Source organism: Bombina bombina, chromosome 4, assembly GCF_027579735.1.
Source record: "Bombina bombina isolate aBomBom1 chromosome 4, aBomBom1.pri, whole genome shotgun sequence".
Classification (NCBI taxonomy): Eukaryota; Metazoa; Chordata; class Amphibia; order Anura; family Bombinatoridae; genus Bombina; species Bombina bombina.
In genome coordinates, this window is record NC_069502.1 from 574,803,224 (window position 1) to 574,825,165 (window position 21,942).

At 35.3% G+C, this 21,942-nt stretch overlaps 1 protein-coding gene across 1 annotated transcript in view; it reads right to left on the reverse strand.

The window, feature by feature from the left end:
* Positions 1 to 21,942, reverse strand: part of EPHA7 (EPH receptor A7) — a 380,959-nt gene that overhangs the window by 55,516 nt on the left and 303,501 nt on the right. Inside the window, exons 7-10 of the mRNA XM_053710553.1 lie at positions 16,695 to 16,863; positions 14,749 to 14,857; positions 12,816 to 12,871; positions 3,524 to 3,649 (exon numbers count right to left, since the gene is read on the reverse strand). Of these exons, the coding sequence (XP_053566528.1) occupies positions 3,524 to 3,649; positions 12,816 to 12,871; positions 14,749 to 14,857; positions 16,695 to 16,863 (460 nt within the window). The remainder of the gene's footprint in view (positions 1 to 3,523; positions 3,650 to 12,815; positions 12,872 to 14,748; positions 14,858 to 16,694; positions 16,864 to 21,942) is intronic.

A 21,942-nucleotide genomic window follows, 5' to 3' on the forward strand; every position in this document is an offset into this window, starting at 1 on the left:
GAAACTCTCGGTAATGTTTATGCAATCTTATAAGCACTCAGAAATGTAAAAAGATGGGCTGTGTTGATATAGGTCGAAGAGTTTAATTTTAGTATGGTTGCTACATATCTTAGCAATAAATATTTCTATAATATAATTATTTATATGGTCTTATTTAAACTTTTAAATCCTTGTTTTATTGTAAGAGATCAGGTAATAATTAATGAGGGAGTGGGATTTAAGTCAGTGTCCAAGATATAATATACCTTTCACGTGAAAATGTATTCAATAGGTCCAGTCAGAGTATACAGCTTTTAAATATTTCCTTAATATAAATGTTTATATAGTCTTATTTACACCTTTTAAATCCCTGTTTTGTTGGCCCAGACAGATTACACAGCTTTTATAGAGAAGTAGGTATGCTTGGGTTACATGTTAATCACAGCAGGAAGGAATGTAGACAAAACACTGTACCACTGAGGTAATTAATGTAATTTTAGACCAATCTACTAGAGGTATTTTGATTTAGAGGACAATGGTCAAGTTAGAGGCCAAACTGGATAATATAGAGCAAGTGGAAACTGGGGAATAACCTGACCAATATGTAAAATTTAGGTATAACACCCAGGAGGTAAAAGACTATGAACCATCATGAGACCATATAGAACTGTCTGCTCTATCACTTCTCCAGAATACACTATTTTCCAATCCAACCTCTCACACAACACATAGAGCTCCATTTATTAGGCAGTGTATGCTGCTTCAGAGCCCCATCGTTTCAGGTCCACCTGAAATGGATTTTAAGAAGCAGCGGTCGTAAAGGCCGCTGCTCCTTAACTTCTCCGCCACCTTTTAGGTGGTGGACTGAAATCATCCCGATCCGATTGGGATGATTGACAGCCCCTGCTAGCAGCCAACTGGGCGTGAGTGAGCAGGGGGTGGCATTGCACAAGGATTTCACAAGAAATACTTGTGCAATGTTAAATGCCGACAGTGTATGCTGTCGGCATTTAGTGAGGTTGAGCGGACATGATTCGCTACAGTGAATCATTTCCGCTCAATAATTAATAAATCTACCCCATAATTTCTCTCTCTCTCTGTCTCTCTTTCTCTTTCTCTCTCTCTCTCTCTCTCTCTCTCTCTCTCTCTCTCTCTCTCTCTCTCTCTCTCTCTCTCTCTCTCTCTCTCTCTCTCTCTCTCTCTCTCTCTCTCTCTCTCTCTCTCTCTCTCTCTCTCTCTCTCTCTCTCTCTCTATATATATATATATATGTATGTATGTATTTATGTATGTTATGCTATTTAATAAATATACTGATACAACACTGTCTGCATATTGGAATACATCTGGTAACCTTCAATGATGTAATTAGTGGTGCGACTGAGGTGACATACAGGGACATGTAGGAAAGTTCAGTCAACAAGGCAGGGAGCCAGCTGGTTCACTGAAGATGCACCAAGACCTGGGCTGTTAAAAACAGGCTAGGGGGGCCTATTTAACAAGGTGTGGACAGACATGATCCGATATTGCGGATCATGTCCACCGCACATCGATAAATGTATCATTGCACCAGCAGTTCTTGTGAACTGCTGGTGCAATGCCGCCCCCTGCAGCTTTGCGGCCAATCAACCGCTAGCAGAGGGTGCCAATCAACCCGATCGTATTGGATCGGGTTGATTTCTTGCGAGTTCTGTCCGCCGCCTCAGAGCAGGCGGACAGGTTATGGAGCAGTGGTTTTTAGACCGCTGCTTCATAACTTGTGTTTCTGGCGAGCCTGAAGGCTCACCAGAAACACAAGGCTTCAAGCTCCACACGGAGCTTGATAAATATGCCCCTAGGTCTTTAAAAGATCTGTTTGCTGAGAACAGATCTCTTAATCCAGTGTTTCCCAAACCCTGTCCTCAGGACCCTTACTCAGGCCAGATATTCATTATATCTTAACTAGAGCACAGGTGAAATAATCAGCTGATGGGTGAGCTGATTGTTTCGCCTATGCTCTAGTTAAGATATAATGAATATCTGGCCTGAGTAAGGGTCCTGAGAACTGGGTTTGGGAAACACTGTTTTATTCAGATGGACTTATATACACCAACAGGGCCCTTAAAGTGACAAAAATTGTTTTTCCTTTCATGATTCAGATTCAGATAGCATACAGTTTTTAACAACTTTCTATTTACTTCCATTATCAGATTTACATTATTCTTTTGGTATCTTTTGTTGAAAAAGTTCAGGAGTGTCATATCTTGGTAGCACAATGTGGCAGCAGCTTTGGAAGAATGTTATCCATTTGAAGACACTATATGGCAGCACTATTTTGTGCCATGTAGTGCTCCAGACAAATACCTAGGTATCTCTTCAACAAAAAATATTATGAAAACAAAACAAATTTGATAACAGAGGTATATTGGATTTTATTTTTTTTAATTGTTTGCTCTGTGTTAATCACAAAAGAAAACTTTTTGGATTCATACACCTTTAAGGACAATTAATGTTAGACTTCTTTACAAATCCAGATGGTACTTAAACTTTTAACCTATCTTCAGAGATGTTTTATTATTTACATCTGTAAAAAAAATGTTATATTTAAATATACAATTAAACTAAACCATTTCAGTGAATTGATGGTAATATGACCCATGTTTACAGGAACATAAAACAATAGATGAAATTAATTTCAATTCAATCACAAACTTTATATTTTATAAACGTCTCTTATCACAGGTTACAGAAAACAGCATACCTACTGTATAATTAAGTTATCCAGTTCCACTAGATTTGAGCCTTGCATCCTGTCAGCTGATAGTGATATGATATTCAATATCACTGAAAACATTTCTTTTAATAATAAGGTATCATTTTATCTTATTTTCTTGTTTTTAATTATATTTTGGATCAGGAAAAGAGTTTTGCTGTTTTCATTTATAGTACATGTACAAATAGAACTGTTTCCAGAACCAAGTCAAATGTATTTTGCTATTGTTTAGATTCAATGCATTCACAGAACGGTTCCCAGAAATACTTATAATGTGGTTCATTTTACAATTGTAGATCGTATCAAATATTTACTACTTGTTTTCCTATTTGGACAACTATAATGAAAGTCAGATTTATTTTATAAAACAGACTACCTACCTAACAAACTAACTAACTAAAATCATGTTCTAAAATTTAGCATTTTATAGTTTTTGTTGAGTGTTAGGCTACTCAACAAAAACTATAAAATGCAATTAGACAATAATCAAAAACAAATAAAATAACATTAGAATTTGATATTATATTAATATTAGAAGACTCTGCAGCACAAAATGCTATTGTTCTGAATATTCTTTATAAAATTGAAATGTCTTATAATAAAAAATAAGCAATTCCCTTGAATAAGATAACTCAGTTTGCACAGTTTTTTTAAGCAAATCCAGCCTGTCTTTAAAATTGCTGATAAAAACAAAAGGTTCAGTTCTCAAGCTATAATTATTTACCTGTCATGTCATGTTTGAAATTCAATCTTGGCTAAATGGAAATGTTGAATACATAAGACACCAGTCTTACCTGCACCAATCACACGCTCAATTTTAATACAAGATGCATCCAGCTCCTTGGCAAATTGATGGACAGCTCTATTTGGATCCTCATAGGTTTCAGGGTCAATGTAGGTTTTGGTGCCTGGAAATTTAACTGTAATGATGTCAGAAAGCAGAACTGTGATGAAGGAAAGCACTTATTGTGCAGTCAGCCAGGAATTTCATTTTACAGAGTACTCCTTGGAAGAGTGCACTTGTTTTATGCTACCAGATACATGTATAAAACAACTTGAATCTGCAAGTGCAGCATAAAGCAATATGCTTACACATGCATACTAATATGAGTCCCAGCAAAGGAATGGTATGCAACTTAACTACTTGCTTTGTGATGGCTGTGAATTAGACTATTAATATACATTCATAAAATGAGATTCAAAAAGATACATTTATTTTTCATGCAATTTTAGGCTGATATATATTGTTCAGTTATATTCTAATTGAAAACCTAAAAATAGTTATTTCTATTTTTAGATTTCTGTTGTCACTTTCAGCCATGATCTAGTCAGTCTAGCAAAATGTATTATAAAATTCACAACTTATACATAGCAAGTAACTGAAAACTGACCTGAATCAAAGGGTCAAAGCTAAAAGACATTCAAGTCTTTATATTTTTATTTGGTAATACCTGAAAAGGTGTCTAGCATCAAAAAACATGAGTTGACTTTATATATATATATATATATATATATATATATATATATATATATATAGATATATATATATATATATATAAACAAATCAAATAAGCACTCGCTGAACACCAGTAGGTTAGTGTACATTTATTAGTAATGTTTCGGGACAGCGCAGTTTCCCTTACTTAGTGTACATCTAAGGAAGGAACACTGTGCTGTACTGAAATGTTATTATTAACCATTTGAGTGCTAAGCACTTCCCACCTGTGTGCTAAGCTTTTTAAAGTGGTTTTTTTTTTATTTATTTCCAACGGTGGGTCTTGGGGGTCTGTAGCTACTTAGATGTCTGAGATACAGGCCTCTAAGCAGCATGCCCCCTGCTCCTATACTTACATTATACACTATACATTGTTAAGAATAAATAAAGTTGCGCGGTGACGTCATCACGTCAATGCGCGTGACATCACCACGAATAACGTGCAGCCCCGGCGATGCCTGTCACTAAGCGGGTGGGAGCCCCCAGATCTCCCTCAAGGTGAGAGAGTGCTAGCGACGGCTCTGAGCTGTCGTTAGCACCAGAGTGAGAAACTCTGCGATGGCTCAGAGCCATCGTTAGCACTCAAGGGGTTAAATGTACACTAAGCTGTCTGAAGTCCAGTGAGAGCTTATTTGATTTGTTTGCATGAAATTAAAGTACCATTGTATACTGAAACAAAATGTATATTTGTTTCAAATCCCCACCACCATATACAAAAGTTTGGAGAGAATCAAAATAAAAAATAAAAATAATCAAAGCAAATTGTTGGTGTCAGTCTCCCTTTATTTTTTTTTTAAATGATTTACCAAAGTGAACTAATTCAGTTTTTGATGAGACATTTATATTTATATAAAATTCTGACTTAAAGGGACAGTAAACCTTAAAAAAAATGTTATATAATTCTGCACATAGTGCAGAATTATATAACATTACATTAGCCAAACATTTTAAATCATAATATTGACTTTTTATTTTTTTTAAATAGCGCCGTTTTACAGACCCGCTCTCTGGGCTCTGCTGAGCGGGTCTGTTGTTTTTACTGAGCGCATCGGGTCAGCTGTATAGTCACAGCCCGGCCCGACCGCGCCATTAGACACAATGCAGCTCGCTCCCGCTGTCAGACAGAGCAGGAGCGAGCTGCATTGTGTCTAATGGCGCGGTCGGGCCGGGCTGTGACTATACAGCTGGCCCGATGCGCTCAGTAAAAACAACAGACCCGCTCAGCAGAGTACAGAGAGCGGGTCTGTAAAACAGCGATAAGGTTTACTGTCCCTTTAAGATTTAAAAAAGTTCCCATTCCATTCTACACAATGGACCTGACAAAAAATGCCTTTTTTTGTTTAATGAAAAGTTAAAACTAAAGTAAAAAAAAAGCTCTTTTAATGTATAAACCTTGTACATAAATTAAATGCAAACACTTAAAGCAGTTTGGAGATTTAAAACTGTTAATTATAATGTAAATCAAAATGATCTATTATTTATTTATTACATACAGGAGCTTACAAGCTACAAAGCACAATGGGAAAGGATCTGTGGTAAAGTAAAATAAATATAAGTTAATATAGGTTGTGAGCATCGCAGAACAACACTGTTTTTAGGTATATGAAATTAATTAATATCTATATCTGATTAGTTATCTGTCATTTGTTTTTCTAGTTTAACTATATGTTTTGTTTTTTTTTTAAAAAGATTTCTTTCTTTTTTTTAATTCAGTCTGCTGCATGTTCTTATTGTTTGACAAAGGTTTGAAATCAATTTTAAAAATTGTTTTCATGAACATATTCAAACATTTTTGGATTGTGAACTATTTTATTGTGATTTGTAAAGTATATACACTGTTTATTAAAAAGTCTGACTAAAACTTATGTAATTAATTAAACTTTTAGTTTTCATCTACATTTTTAAATAATATCTTTACTTGTTTTTTTGGAATATTTTACTTTATAAGATGAATATCTGTCAGTGAGCTGTTATACAAGATTAGGTGAAGGAAACAAGAAAACAATAGGTTACATTTCTACACTGTCTATTCAAGCAGGCAGATGGAGAATGAGCCACACTTTCTATTATTTTTTTTATGATAAGCGGCTGGATTCAAAGTAACCTCGTGCATCTCAAACGGGCCTCTGATGATTCTTTACACAAGCTGTCATAAAACATTTTGACAGGAGAGAACTACACTGGCATATCAACGTGAAAAAGTGTTAGGCCTAGATTTAGAGTTCGGCGGTAAAAGGGCTGTTAACGCTCCGCGGGTTTTTTTCTGGCCGCACCATAAATTTAACTCTGGTATCGAGAGTTCAAACAAATGCTGCGTTAGGCTCCAAAAAAGGAGCGTAGAGCATTTTTACCGCAAATGCAACTCTCGATACCAGAGTTGCTTACGGACGCGGCCGGCATCAAAAACGTGCTCGTGCACGATTCTCCCATAGGAAACAATGGGGCTGTTTGAGCTGAAAAAAAACCTAACACCTGCAAAAAAGCAGCGTTCAGCTCCTAACGCAGCCCCATTGTTTCCTATGGGGAAACACCTCCTAAGTCTGCACCTAACACCCTAACATGTACCCCGAGTCTAAACACCCCTAACCTTACACTTATTAACCCCTAATCTGCCGCCCCCCGCTATCGCTGACCCCTGCATTACACTTTTAACCCCTAATCTGCCGCTCCGTAAACCGCCGCCACCTACGTTATCCCTATGTACCCCTAATCTGCTGCCCTAACATCGCCGACCCCTATGTTATATTTATTAACCCCTAATCTGCCCCCCACAACGTCGCCGACACCTACCTACACTTATTAACCCCTAATCTGCCGAGCGGACCTGAGCGCTACTATAATAAAGTTATTAACCCCTAATCCGCCTCACTAACCCTATCATAAATAGTATTAACCCCTAATCTGCCCTCCCTAACATCGCCGACACCTACCTTCAATTATTAACCCCTAATCTGCCGACCGGAGCTCACCGCTATTCTAATAAATGTATTAACCCCTAAAGCTAAGTCTAACCCTAACACTAACACCCCCCTAAGTTAAATATAATTTTTATCTAACGAAATAAATTAACTCTTATTAAATAAATAATTCCTATTTAAAGCTAAATACTTACCTGTAAAATAAATCCTAATATAGCTACAATATAAATTATAATTATATTATAGCTATTTTAGGATTAATATTTATTTTACAGGCAACTTTGTAATTATTTTAACCAGGTACAATAGCTATTAAATAGTTAAGAACTATTTAATAGTTACCTAGTTAAAATAATTACAAATTTACCTGTAAAATAAATCCTAACCTAAGATATAATTAAACCTAACACTACCCTATCAATAAAATAATTAAATAAACTACCTACAATTACCTACAATTAACCTAACACTACACTATCAATAAATTAATTAAACACAATTGCTACAAATAAATAAAATTAAATAAACTATCTAAAGTACAAAAAATAAAAAAGAACTAAGTTACAGAAAATAATAAAATATTTACAAACATAAGAAAAATATTACAACAATTTTAAACTAATTACACCTACTCTAAGCCCCCTAATAAAATAACAAAGCCCCCCAAAATAAAAAATTCCCTACCCTATTCTAAAATACAAATATTACAAGCTCTTTTACCTTACCAGCCCTGAACAGGGCCCTTTGCGGGGCATGCCCCAAGAATTTCAGCTCTTTTGCCTGTAAAAAAAAACATACAATACCCCCCCCCCAACATTACAACCCACCACCCACATACCCCTAATCTAACCCAAACCCCCCTTAAATAAACCTAACACTACCCCCCTGATGATCTTCCTACCTTGTCTTCACCATGCCAGGTTCACCGATCCGTCCTGGCTCCAAGATCTTCATCCAACCCAAGCGGGGGCTAGACATCCACTGAAGAAGTCCAGAAGAGGGTCCAAAGTCTTCCTCCTATCCGGCAAGAAGAGGACATCCGGACCGGCAAACATCTTCTCCAAGCGGCATCTTCTATCTTCTTCCATCCGATGACGACCGGCTCCATCTTGAAGACCTCCAGCGCGGATCCATCCTCTTCTTCCGACGACTAGACGACGAATGACGGTTCCTTTAAGGGACGTCATCCAAGATGGCGTCCCTCGAATTCCGATTGGCTGATAGGATTCTATCAGCCAATCGGAATTAAGGTAGGAATTTTCTGATTGGCTGATGGAATCAGCCAATCAGAATATAGTTCAATCCGATTGGCTGATCCAATCAGCCAATCAGATTGAGCTCGCATTCTATTGGCTGTTCCGATCAGCCAATAGAATGCGAGCTCAATCTGATTGGCTGATTGGATCAGCCAATCGGATTGAACTATATTCTGATTGGCTGATTCCATCAGCCAATCAGAAAATTCCTACCTTAATTCCGATTGGCTGATAGAATCCTATCAGCCAATCGGAATTCGAGGGACGCCATCTTGGATGACGTCCCTTAAAGGAACCGTCATTCGTCGTCTAGTCGTCGGAAGAAGAGGATGGATCCGCGCTGGAGGTCTTCAAGATGGAACCGGTCGTCATCGGATGGAAGAAGATAGAAGATGCCGCTTGGAGAAGATGTTTGCCGGTCCGGATGTCCTCTTCTTGCCGGATAGGAGGAAGACTTTGGACCCTCTTCTGGACTTCTTCAGTGGATGTCTAGCCCCCGCTTGGGTTGGATGAAGATCTTGGAGCCAGGACGGATCGGTGAACCTGGCATGGTGAAGACAAGGTAGGAAGATCATCAGGGGGGTAGTGTTAGGTTTATTTAAGGGGGGTTTGGGTTAGATTAGGGGTATGTGGGTGGTGGGTTGTAATGTTGGGGGGGGGGTATTGTATGTTTTTTTTTACAGGCAAAAGAGCTGAAATTCTTGGGGCATGCCCCGCAAAGGGCCCTGTTCAGGGCTGGTAAGGTAAAAGAGCTTGTAATATTTGTATTTTAGAATAGGGTAGGGAATTTTTTATTTTGGGGGGCTTTGTTATTTTATTAGGGGGCTTAGAGTAGGTGTAATTAGTTTAAAATTGTTGTAATATTTTTCTTATGTTTGTAAATATTTTATTATTTTCTGTAACTTAGTTCTTTTTTATTTTTTGTACTTTAGATAGTTTATTTAATTTTATTTATTTGTAGCAATTGTGTTTAATTAATTTATTGATAGTGTAGTGTTAGGTTAATTGTAGGTAATTGTAGGTAGTTTATTTAATTATTTTATTGATAGGGTAGTGTTAGGTTTAATTATATCTTAGGTTAGGATTTATTTTACAGGTAAATTTGTAATTATTTTAACTAGGTAACTATTAAATAGTTCTTAACTATTTAATAGCTATTGTACCTGGTTAAAATAATTACAAAGTTGCCTGTAAAATAAATATTAATCCTAAAATAGCTATAATATAATTATAATTTATATTGTAGCTATATTAGGATTTATTTTACAGGTAAGTATTTAGCTTTAAATAGGAATTATTTATTTAATAAGAGTTAATTTATTTCGTTAGATAAAAATTATATTTAACTTAGGGGGGTGTTAGTGTTAGGGTTAGACTTAGCTTTAGGGGTTAATACATTTATTAGAATAGCGGTGAGCTCCGGTCGGCAGATTAGGGGTTAATAATTGAAGGTAGGTGTCGGCGATGTTAGGGAGGGCAGATTAGGGGTTAATACTATTTATGATAGGGTTAGTGAGGCGGATTAGGGGTTAATAACTTTATTATAGTAGCGCTCAGGTCCGCTCGGCAGATTAGGGGTTAATAAGTGTAGGTAGGTGTCGGCGACGTTGTGGGGGGCAGATTAGGGGTTAATAAATATAACATAGGGGTCGGCGATGTTAGGGGTAGCAGATTAGGGGTACATAGGGATAACGTAGGTGGCGGCGATTTGCGGTCGGAAGATTAGGGGTTAATTATTTTAAGTAGCTTGCGGCGACGTTGTGGGGGGCAAGTTAGGGGTTAATAGATATAATACAGGGGTCGGCGGTGTTAGGGGCAGCAGATTAGGGGTACATAAGTATAACGTAGGTGGCGGTCGGCAGATTAGGGGTTAAAAATTTTAATCGAGTGGCGGCGATGTGGGGGGACCTCGGTTTAGGGGTACATAGGTAGTTTATGGGTGTTAGTGTACTTTAGGGTACAGTAGTTAAGAGCTTTATAAACCGGCGTTAGCCAGAAAGCTCTTAACTCCTGCTATTTTCAGGCGGCTGGAATCTTGTCGTTAGAGCTCTAACGCTCACTGCAGAAACGACTCTAAATACCAGCGTTAGAAAGATCCCATTGAAAAGATAGGCTACGCAAATGGCGTAGGGGGATCTGCGGTATGGAAAAGTCGCGGCTGAAAAGTGAGCGTTAGACCCTTTAATCACTGACTCCAAATACCAGCGGGCGCCCAAAACCAGCGTTAGGAGCCTCTAACGCTGGTTTTGACGGCTACCGCCGAACTCTAAATCTAGGCCTTAGTTTGCAACTGAAGGCACTGTCGGTGTAAAAAAAAAAAAAAAAACTGAATGAGGAAATAAAATGTAAATTTGAAATGCTTTAGTAAACATTTTTATTTGTAAGGTTCTAAGTTAAATGATAAATGGCATCCCGTTTAGTACACTGCTTTTAAAAAAATGGCCATTTGAAGCCATTAAAATTTCCTTTATATAAAAGACAATAAAAACACAACCAACTGTAAATAGCGGGTGACCACTGTATTCTCTTGCTGCTGATGTAGTCAGATTAAATTAATCACAAATCTTCCCTTGAATGCATGCTGACAAACTAGTTCAGCAAAAAATAAAATGCAGCCCTTTTCTAGGAACGCTTTGCTTAGAGAAGACGTGATTCTTCTGATAATCACAAACACTGAGGGTATTAAAAAAAGTATATTACATAAAAGCCGAGCTGGGTCGTAAAATTTTACTGCCTAGCTTTATATTCTAAATCGTATTAATAAAGCACCTGAATTAATTACCACAGTGCAAAAAAAAAAATGTTAATGTAAATGGAGAAAACGATTTCAGAGATTTAGAAAATGAATAGAAATTCATTATGAAGAAAACTGAATGATGCTCTTGAATATATTGACTAAGGAAAAAAAGGATATAATAAAGTTTATCCTACATCCCTTACAAAGTGTTGGCTACTGAAAAAGTGCATGTCAGTTTATTCACTGAAAAAATAACTATACTAGAATCAAGGTTGGGTTTACACCGCAGACACTTGAAAATTAGAAGCTTTCTGAATTTTCAACCTATTTATGTCCTATGATATCACACACTATTATCAGCCCACAAACATATATCTGCCTAAAAAAGCTGATATATTTCCCAGTACAATTTCTGATTTGTATCCCCTGATCACCCTTTAAAAAGCCTCTCTATAACGATATGTCCCTTGGCAGTTGCCTGTGTTGCCTAATGAGACATGCAAACCTAAATAGAAAAAACAACATTTATGTGATAACAAATTATGATTTGAGACAAGGAAGAATATCAGTAGAGTGCAAGTAGTGATTTAAAATTCCTTATATAAAAAAAATGAGTATGTGTGCACTGGCTTACTGTATCAGCACTTTCTAATTTCTGTCATAAATATGAATGAATTGTGTTCTACATTTAATTTCCATGTCCTCATTTTGTCTCAGAAGATTGATGTTCTCAGATATTGTCTCTCTTCTTATTTATAATTGCTTTATCTTCCCAGGATATTTTAGAATGGTAAGTTAAACAGTAATCAAAAATGTGAAATAACAAATTGGACCAACAAAGACAGATTGCAATTTAAAAAAATGAAACTAATGTAAATAGTCAGGGGTTTATTTAATAAATATAGCTTGCTAACTAATACACATGTGTAATACTATTATGTTCCATGCAATGGGGCCTATCTATCAAGCTCTGAATGGAGCTTGATGCCCCGTGTTGGCTCGCCAGAAACAGCAGTTATGAAGCAGCGGTCACAAAGACCGCTGCTCCATAACCTGTCCGCCTGCTCAGAGCATCGCCGGAAATCAACCCGATCGAGTACGATCTGGTTGATTGATACCCCCTGCTGGCGGCCCATTGGCCACAAGTCTGCAGGGGGCGGCGTTGCACCAGCAGCTCTTGTGAGCTGCTGATGCAATGCTGAATACGGCGAGCAATATTCAGCGAGGTCTGGCGGACCTGATCCGCACTGTCGGATCAGGTCCGCCAAACTTTCTTAAATAGGGGCCATTATTTCTAGATTACTATTACCATCAAAATTGCAAGTAATAGGGCCTATTTCCACTTTTTCTTTTTTTTTTTTACAATTTCTGTCATTATAATGATTGACATGGGATACTGAAAGAGATGGCCACAGGCAAAGATCACAGCCACTTAACCAGTGTACTATAAGTTCCAAATTCTCACGGGATGTCTTTAAGATGGTGTGAAAAGCAAAAATAACATAAAGGAGCTGTCAACAATACCACTGCTTGTTATAGAACAAGTAAATGCCATGAATATTATTAGTTGTGATTTTAAAATGTATTTTCAAACTTCTTTTTGCTGCATAAAGGTCATCTGAGGTAATAAAATATAATACTAAAGGAATTTGACTTAAAATAAAGAAATCAAAGACTTACAATGAAAGTAAAGTTCTTCATCACCTTCTTGATCAGCTTTACTGTAACCACAATGCCTGTAACACAATGCAATAGGATTTAGTTATTATTAGTATCACCGTCCAGTGCTGCTTTAAATAAGTGACTTCAGAAACACTGTTACAAAAGAAAAGAAAAAATATATATTTTAATGGTTTGCCTTAAAAAAACAAAAAACAAAAAAGTAATAGTAAATAAATGAAAAATCATCTCTAGGAATGAAAATAACAGCAACATAGATTGTATTGGCCAGCAGTGCAGTACAGTATTTACTGCATGGGGAATGGTTCCTTTGTGTTTCATTTTGCATTTGAAATAGCTGTTATTTCTCATTAAACCATCACCTAGAACACACCCATAACAATAGGCTGAGCCTGCAAGCAAAGCAGACCTTCTTAAGTTATCTATGTTAGTTTTGAAATACTAATTATGGCTGGGGGGGGGGTGAATAAACAAAATCAGCTATTTCACATAAAAAAAATCTATATATTCCTCATACACCCACTGGGAGATTAATCAGTGATATTTACTTCTCTTTACATAGCTCTTCTACAGAGAAAATGTTTGTATATGTGTTTCAGTATAGGTGGGAATATAAAGGGCAAAATAGGTTATTTCAAATAACAAAGGTAAAGGAACAGTTTCCAAACAATTAAAGGGACAGTTTAGGCCAAAATAAACTTTCATGATTCAGATAGAGCATGTAATTTTAAACAATTTTCCAATTTACTTTTTTCACCAATTTAGCTTTGTTCTTTTGGTATTCTTAGTTGAAAGCTTAACCTAGGAGGTTCATATGCTAATTTCTTAGAAGGCCACCTCTTTTTTCACCACTAGAGGGTGTTAGTTCACGTATTTCATATAGATAACACTGTGCTCGTGCACGTGAAGTTATCTGGGAGCAGGCACTGATTGGCTAGACTGCAAGTCTGTCAAAAGAACTGAAATAAAGGGGCAGTTTGCAGAGGCTTAGATACAAGATAATCACAGAGGTTAAAAGTATATTATTATAACTGTGTTGGTTATGCAAAACTGGGGAATGGGTAATAAAGAGATTATCTATCTTTTAAAACAAAAACAATTCTGGTATAGACTGCCCCTTTAAATATACTCTAGCAGGTAAAATAGACCATTGGATTCACTTTAAAAGGTAGAAAATTTTGCAGTACAATGTCCCTTTAATCATTAACTAGGATAGCCTTATGCACTCAGATTTCATTTAAATACTCCGATCATTGTGTGAATGGATCAAACAGGTAATTTATTTTCTCATCTGGAGTTACTATATGCTATTAAAAGTTGTGACAAAAATACTATTGTTTTTTTCTTGCTGTTCCTGTGTTGATATATAATATATTCATTAGACATGTGCGTTTCATTTTGTTCCGAATTTAAATTCGGACGAATTTGTCAAATTTGGAGATTCGGATCGATTCGGATTTCCGAATTACCGTAGCACCGAATCTAACGAATAAATCCAAATTAGTTTGGATTTATTCGTAACATTCGGATGGCCATGGACTAATCACAATTACACTAGTATTGTACTGTATATTAGGTTATATCTCTCTGCTATGGGTTACACCTAATATTACAGTACATAATACTAGTCTAATACACAGCACATCCCATCTAACACATACCAAACTTCCGAATTTACGAATCGAATCCGAACCGAATCCATCCGAATTTATTCGAATCCAAATGAATCCGAACGAATCTGAAACAAATTCATTCGAATGTATCCGAATTCAAATCGATCCGAAAACGAAATTCAAAAACATCCAAATCGATCCGAAACGAACCCGAAACAAATTTTTCGCCGCGCACAAGTCTAATATTTATTATTCAATACTGAATGAAAAGACATATCTCAATAGTCAATAAGATTAATGCAGTGTACTATTTTACTTACCTTCTTCCAATGATGAAGCCAAAGACCATGAAAACTAAAATGATGGTACCAGCTACAGCTACCACAGCTATGATAATGACCGGATTTTGCTCAGTGGAGACAGCAGTTGCTATATAATGGGAAAAAAGTAATGTGCATTATAACTGCTAACAAGAAAAAAGATTAATGCTCATCACTATTTAACTTCCAGTGTTCCCAAAAAAATGTTGAGGTATTAGATTATATGAAATGTGTTTTTTTTTTTTTTTTTTTTTTTTAAATATTTATTTATTTAATGCTGCCATACAAATAATCTTACAATTTAGGCATGTAAAAGAAAAATACCAAACAGATAGAAACATAATATGTCTTCGACAATTCAAAACAAAATTGGTGGATACAATATTCAACCTGCAAAAATGACATGATATATAGACATCATTTATCCATATTATCCATTTTGCCAAAAAAAAAAAAAAAAAAGATTATATGAAATGTTAAGTTTAGTAGATTGTGATACCGTTGAATAGACCAAACTATTTACTAATCAAAATGTTGTATTCCCGATGCTTTCAAAACCTCACAGGTCTGTTTTTTAGACTCAGGTCTCTTCTTCAGATCTACATCTGAAAAAGAGATGTGTTTGGTCTTGTTTGGTCTTGAAAGTTTATGATATATAAATCATTGATTTATGAATACTTTGATCTTTTCAAAGGTATTACACTCTATTAAAATGAATATTCTCTGCAGGACTAGTATGGTAATAACTTCTTTTCCTGTTAGGTTAAATACATCTTTATCATTTTGTTAATGTGTAGTTCTTCTGTTGTAGATATTTCTTTGGTAATATTGCATTTGGCTATGGTGCACAACTGACAGGAGGAAAAATGTATTCAAGCTTTTTTGTTATATATATAAAAAAAAAAGAAACTAGATGCTAATACATAATCCAGTGGTTCTGTGAGGTCCCTTGCTTAATTCAAAAAAGGTTAAAATCCCATTACAAGTTCTGTAACTAGCTTAGGGACATTCTCTATATTTCTGGATTTAATTATAAAGAATACTGTGGTACAATTATGAAGAAAAAAAAAATGAAATACCAATTTTATTCATTTTAAACCTCTCCACATTTTGTATACGGCTAAGCAAAGATTATACTTGTAAATTGTAGCTAAAATAAAAACATTAACAAAGCTCTCATAACAATGAGTTCAAGAAAATACTTGATGTAATGAGAGTTTCATTTACTTTAGACTGCATATGTCAAATTTTATTTTATAATAGTGTATGTTGATAAATTTAATTTTAGGAACAATTTTGAGTCAGCTGCTACGTTGAGCAAGGGATACATTGTGTGTGCTTTGTTTTGTTACACTTTCCATTTAAGAGATATGTACAGCCCAGTATACTACTGCAATGCAACAAGCAAAACAAAGTGACTTAAAAGGTTTGTTAAGCCTGTTTACTACTTGATGCATAGCTACTGAATTGTAAGTATCTTCTATTTTTTCCCCCTTTAAATACTGTAAAAAAATTTATTTGCAAAACTGCTACTCTTATATCATATAAAGCACATGCTTTAAAGGGACATGAAAACAATTTTTTTCTTTCATAATTCAGATAGAACATATTTTAAACAGCTCTTCAATTTATTTATGTTTTCAAATGTGCTTCATTCTTTTGGTATTTTTTGTTGAAAGAGCACTACTGCTCTACTGCACTACTGAAAGCTAGCTAAATACATTGGGCAAGCTAATGACACAAGGCATAAATGTAGAGCCACCAATCAGTAGCTAGCTCCCAGCAGTGTATTGCTACTTCTGAACCCACATAAGTATGTTTTTCAGGAAAGGATACAGAGAAGATAGAAGTAAAATGGAAAGTTGTTTAAAATTCTATGCTGTATCTCAATCATGAAATTAAATGTCGGGTTTCATGTCCCTTTAAACAGTATTTAAATGTGTTACCTGTTGCCTCCTCAAGGGTGGTGATATCAAGCCTCGGACTATACATTCCATATCCAGCAGCAGTAAATGCACGGATTTGAAAAACATAAACGGTTCCAGGTCGAAGATTATTGATTGAGGCAGAAGTAGCCTTTGTTTTCAATGTTGAATATGTACGATCTCGCTGGTCCTATTTAAAATGATTATAGTATACATAAATTGTAACCTACATATCAATATGCACACAGATACAACAGTAATGTCTATTATGGCACTGAAAAAATACCGCTCAGATAGAAAAAGTACAGATTCAAACCATGCTGGTTTAACATAAAGTTTTAGAAAAAACTTTTTAAATGTTTATGTACGGTGTTTATTTTAATACTGTGCAATGACTATTGCATATAAATGGATTTAACATATCATTCTTGACTTATAAAAATATAATTTCAACTTACAATTTGGCCATTCAACATAAATACTTTTTTATATTACATTAACACATTCATTTGATATATCAGAAGAAAGTCTTCACCTGCGTGCAATGAAAACATTTTGAGCTCTCATTATAACATTTTCCGAAGATAATTTGCACTGCTCTCATTAAGTTACATATATAAGCTTTAATTCAAAGTTACAAAATTCATATCCAGAAGTATTATTATATTCATCTGATACTCTACACAACACACTAAGGAAGAAAGCATTATACCTTTCTGGTACATTAAACCAGGAAAAAAACATCATTCATCACATCCTAGACCTTGTAATTAGGTTGCTGTCATGACAACTCCAAGCAACAAAAGAGAAAGCACCAATAAAATTAAAGTACTATAATTAGTAATTAGAAATTATTCTGCAAGGTTGATGTTGCTTCCAGAGACAGTTTAGAACTCTGTAGTGAGTGATACAACAGATGATGGGTGAGTTTTACATGCTACAGCACTCACCAGTGCCACTCTATGAGTTTGCATGGGCTACCACTTTTTGGATGAACTGTTGCTGCTCCTAGATGCTTCTATTTCTTAATAATAGCACCTATGATTGACCAGATCTAGTAGTTCCACAAACTGACTTGTGGTAAAGGTGGCATACTGTGACAATGCCATGTTTAAAGCCACTGAACTCTGAAGTATGACACAGCGTGTGGCTGTAACACAAATTCAATAATTAGTAGAGATGTCCACATACTTTTGGCTATATAGTGTATGTAAAGTCCAAAACATGTAATATTAATGGAACACATAAAGCATTATTAATATAAGAAAAGGGTTCATAATCTCTCCATCACATACAAAGCTCATACATGAATCATTTGGCATGCAATATGGAAAAAATATAGATCTGTAAGCAATTATATTATCACATGTAATATAGTAATTTACAACAATTATATGACTAACAAAACCACTGTGTGATGGATAGATAGATAGATAGATAGATAGATACCAGTGTAGAAGCAACTATTAAACAAAGGGCTGCAGGATTTATGGACAATTGACAACCAGCAGGGCTCAGTTTTAGATGCAGGTCTGTATCTGTTAAAGATCAGGAGGTATATTGACAGGTAAACAGGTCAGTTTTAAGTAATGGTCTGCAGATACAATACTGGGTATGGCAGAAAGAGTTTACAAGAGAAGCTGAAAAAAGAATACACATTAACACACAAATTCCTCAAAAGGTATTGGTAAGTGGTTACGTCAACTCAAATATAAAAATTAATACTTTATTAGTTAAGGTTAAAAATGGATACTTTGAAAACAACTATATATGTATGGGCTGTTTAGTAAAGATACATACTGGTTGGAGAAGGACCAGAAGATTGGGATAAACACAATTTTCTGGGTTAAGTGTTATATGGGTTAGATATAAATATTAATGGGCTAATGAAATCACCAACATAGAATGACCAATTATTCAGCTGGCAAAATTTGGCCCACATTGCGGTGATAATGTCAACTGGTAGTGGATAGGCTGATATGTGGTTAATAATTAGCAGATGTCGAAATAATAGTACTTGGTGCAAACTTTAGAACAATATGTATTGCTCTAAAATTACTTTAGAGGGCCATCTATACAAAACAGAATAAGTTTGTATTTGTAAGTCTCCACCATACAGGCCCCTATGACGTGCTGAGGTATGTACTGGATTACTCTTGGTTGCTTAGGTTGATAACAACTGTGTAAGTAGTAGCGAACTGCTGTTATAAATGTAATTGACTACTTGTATTCAACACTATTATTCAGCTTCAGTTAGTAACTTATGTGTTAACAGTAGCAGACTGCAGTTATAAATGTAATCACCCACTTAGATTTGATATTATTTAGCATCAGTTATTAGCTTTTGTGTTAATAGTAGCAACTTGCGGTCACAAAATGTAATCGCCCACGTCTAATAAATACTATTATTTAGCTTTAGTTGGTAACTTATATATTAAAGGTAACAAACTTTAGTAACAAATGTAATCGCCCATTTGTGCTGAGCACTATTTGATAGTCATGATATTCCACTGCTCAATTGCACTATAAGGACAGTATTAAATAAGTATTGTATTAATATTAGACTAATATACTGCCATTGGCATTATTTGGAAATCATTGAGCTATTATTCCTGTTATATTATTGTAGTCTTATTGCAGAGCTTAGATTTAAGTGGATTTATAGTAGATTAAGATTCATATTAGTGTGAAGTCAATGCCACATGAAAAGAACCCAAACGTCTGAGTATATGGCTCAATAGCAACTCAGACAATAATTAGCAGCCATTATACTAGTCTAGTATTATTAAAATCGAAGGGTCCCGTAAGCCCTCTCGGATCATGTCTGCTCGTACAATGATGAATCACCGCAATATGTGCCAAATTTTGCTGGCTGAATAATTGGTAATTCTATGTTGGTGATTTCATTAGCCCATTAATATTTCTATCTAACCCATATAACACTTAACCCAGAAAATTGTGTTTATCCCAATTTCCTGGACCTTCTCCAACCAGGATTTATCTTTAATTAACAGCAAGTACATGTCTAGTTGTTTTTAAAGTACCCATTTTTAACCTTAACTAATAAAGTATTCATTTTTTATATTTGAGTTGACGTAACCACTTAACAATATCTTTTGAGGGATTTGAGTGCTAATGTGTATTCTTTTTTTCAGCTTCTCTTAGCTGTATTTGTAAATGTTGCAATTAATACACAGCACCTTTAGGCCACACTGACAATATATTCAAGGCCAGTAAAAATAATAGTAATGGCTTTATCCCTTATTTGATCACCAATAAGAGCAGTGCCATCATTTTTCTATCTTTTTCTATGGCAGAAAGAGACCAGCAAGATACAGATGACAGATGATAGACTAAGGAAAGCATAACAAATATAGCTATCAGATAACAATGGCAAGAGTTGACCAAAAATGGTAATGTGGCAGGTAATGTTATCAAGGTAGTAAAAAATGTATTATCCAGATGATGCAATAAGCAGGCATAGGTCAGCAGTACAGAAGAATGAGTATTGGTCATCAGGACACAGTAGAAATTATTGGTCAGCAGGACAAATAAGTGAATATTGGTGAGCTAACTTTGTAGCAAGTATTTGCTAGCAGAAAACAGTGGCATATCTTAGCCAACAGAACACCGTAGCAAGTATAAGCCAGTAGGATACTGTAGCGTGTATTTGCCAACAGGAAACAGTAAATAGTATTGGCCAGCATGAGACAATAGCAAGTTCTTGCCAGCAGGACAAAAATATGGATATTGGTTATTTAGCAATATTATAAAAAGTATTGCCCAGCAAAACCTAGTGATCTGTGTTGATCAGCTAGTCACCAAAGCAAGCATTAGCTGGCAGGACACAGTAGCTCGTATTGACCACCAAGGCACAGTTTCAAGTAAAGGCTAGCAGGACACAGGTCAAAAAAGCCAGGCACAGAGGCTAACCACACAGTGGACAGAACAACCAAGGTCAAATAGATGCTGTTGTTCTTATATAGCATGAGTTGTCAAAACTATTTAACAATGTGAGAGGCATGTGTGTGCCACTTAGGATCAAGTGGCAATCAAAGAAATATGTGCACAAGCAAGTGAGACAATGCAGGTAAATTCATCATCTCCTGTACAGCATTACATTGTAAGATTTGTAGAGCACAAATAATATGGCCCCTATTTCATATTGTTTTTCCCATTTAGACACTCCTATCTGCATTATGTTATCAACTACTAACCATTTCATACATTCTTCTCTCCTGTTTTTTTTTCCTTTCGGGAGTTTAAATTTGGAGTTCCATATGCAAAATAGAAAATGCATTCAAAGAGACCAGTGATTTGGGGTCATTAGGATTTTAGCATCTGTACTGTAGTAGTTATAGGATGTATAATTTAAATGTTTAACATTTTCTAGCTCAATAAATACATTATTATTATTATGAAAATCATAATCTAAATGATAATAAGGTTTAAAGCTGTTCTTTTAATGATTTAGTATAGACTCTACATAACCAGATATCCATGAGTAATACTACTCAATATGGAAAATACAAACAACATTTTAGAGGAAGGGGCTTATAATTAATATATTTATAGAGATTTTTTGTAATAAATGTAAACAAAATCACTCATCTTTCATACGAAAATGCAATGTGCCAATGATATCACAAGAGGAAAAATCTATAATTCTCAGCACATCTTTATCCTTAAAAATAAACATTGATACACAATTATATTCACATCCTATAGCAATATGCAGTAACCATTATAATTACTGGCTATTTGGGGGGGGGATTTTATTATACAATCCATAGTTTACAAGCAGCTTAATTAAAGGGACAGTTTACTTAAAATTTTTCTCCCCTTTAATTTGTTCCCAATGATCCACTTAACCTGCTGGAGTGTATTAAAATGCTTACAAGTAGCTCCTTTACCCTTATATTGGCATTTGAAATAGCTGATTTAGCATGTGGTATCCCCACCTATTCTGAAAGTTTGTGGCCGCAGGTCCAAGCTATAGATAAGCTTTGTAAACACAGCCAGCAGAAGAAATTACACTCCTAGTGGGATATAGCAGAGATAAGGTAATAAAATGTTGATTTTCCATTGTTCTCTCCAAGTACTGGTGATTGTTTTAAGGACAGATATAAGATAAAGAAGCAGGTATATGTACACAGTGTGATACAGTAATGAGATCTGATTATACCTACAAGCTCAACCCATTTTATTAGGTTGTGGCTTCAAAACACAAAATCAGAGCTTTAATATACACAAAAAAAAACTTAAAAAG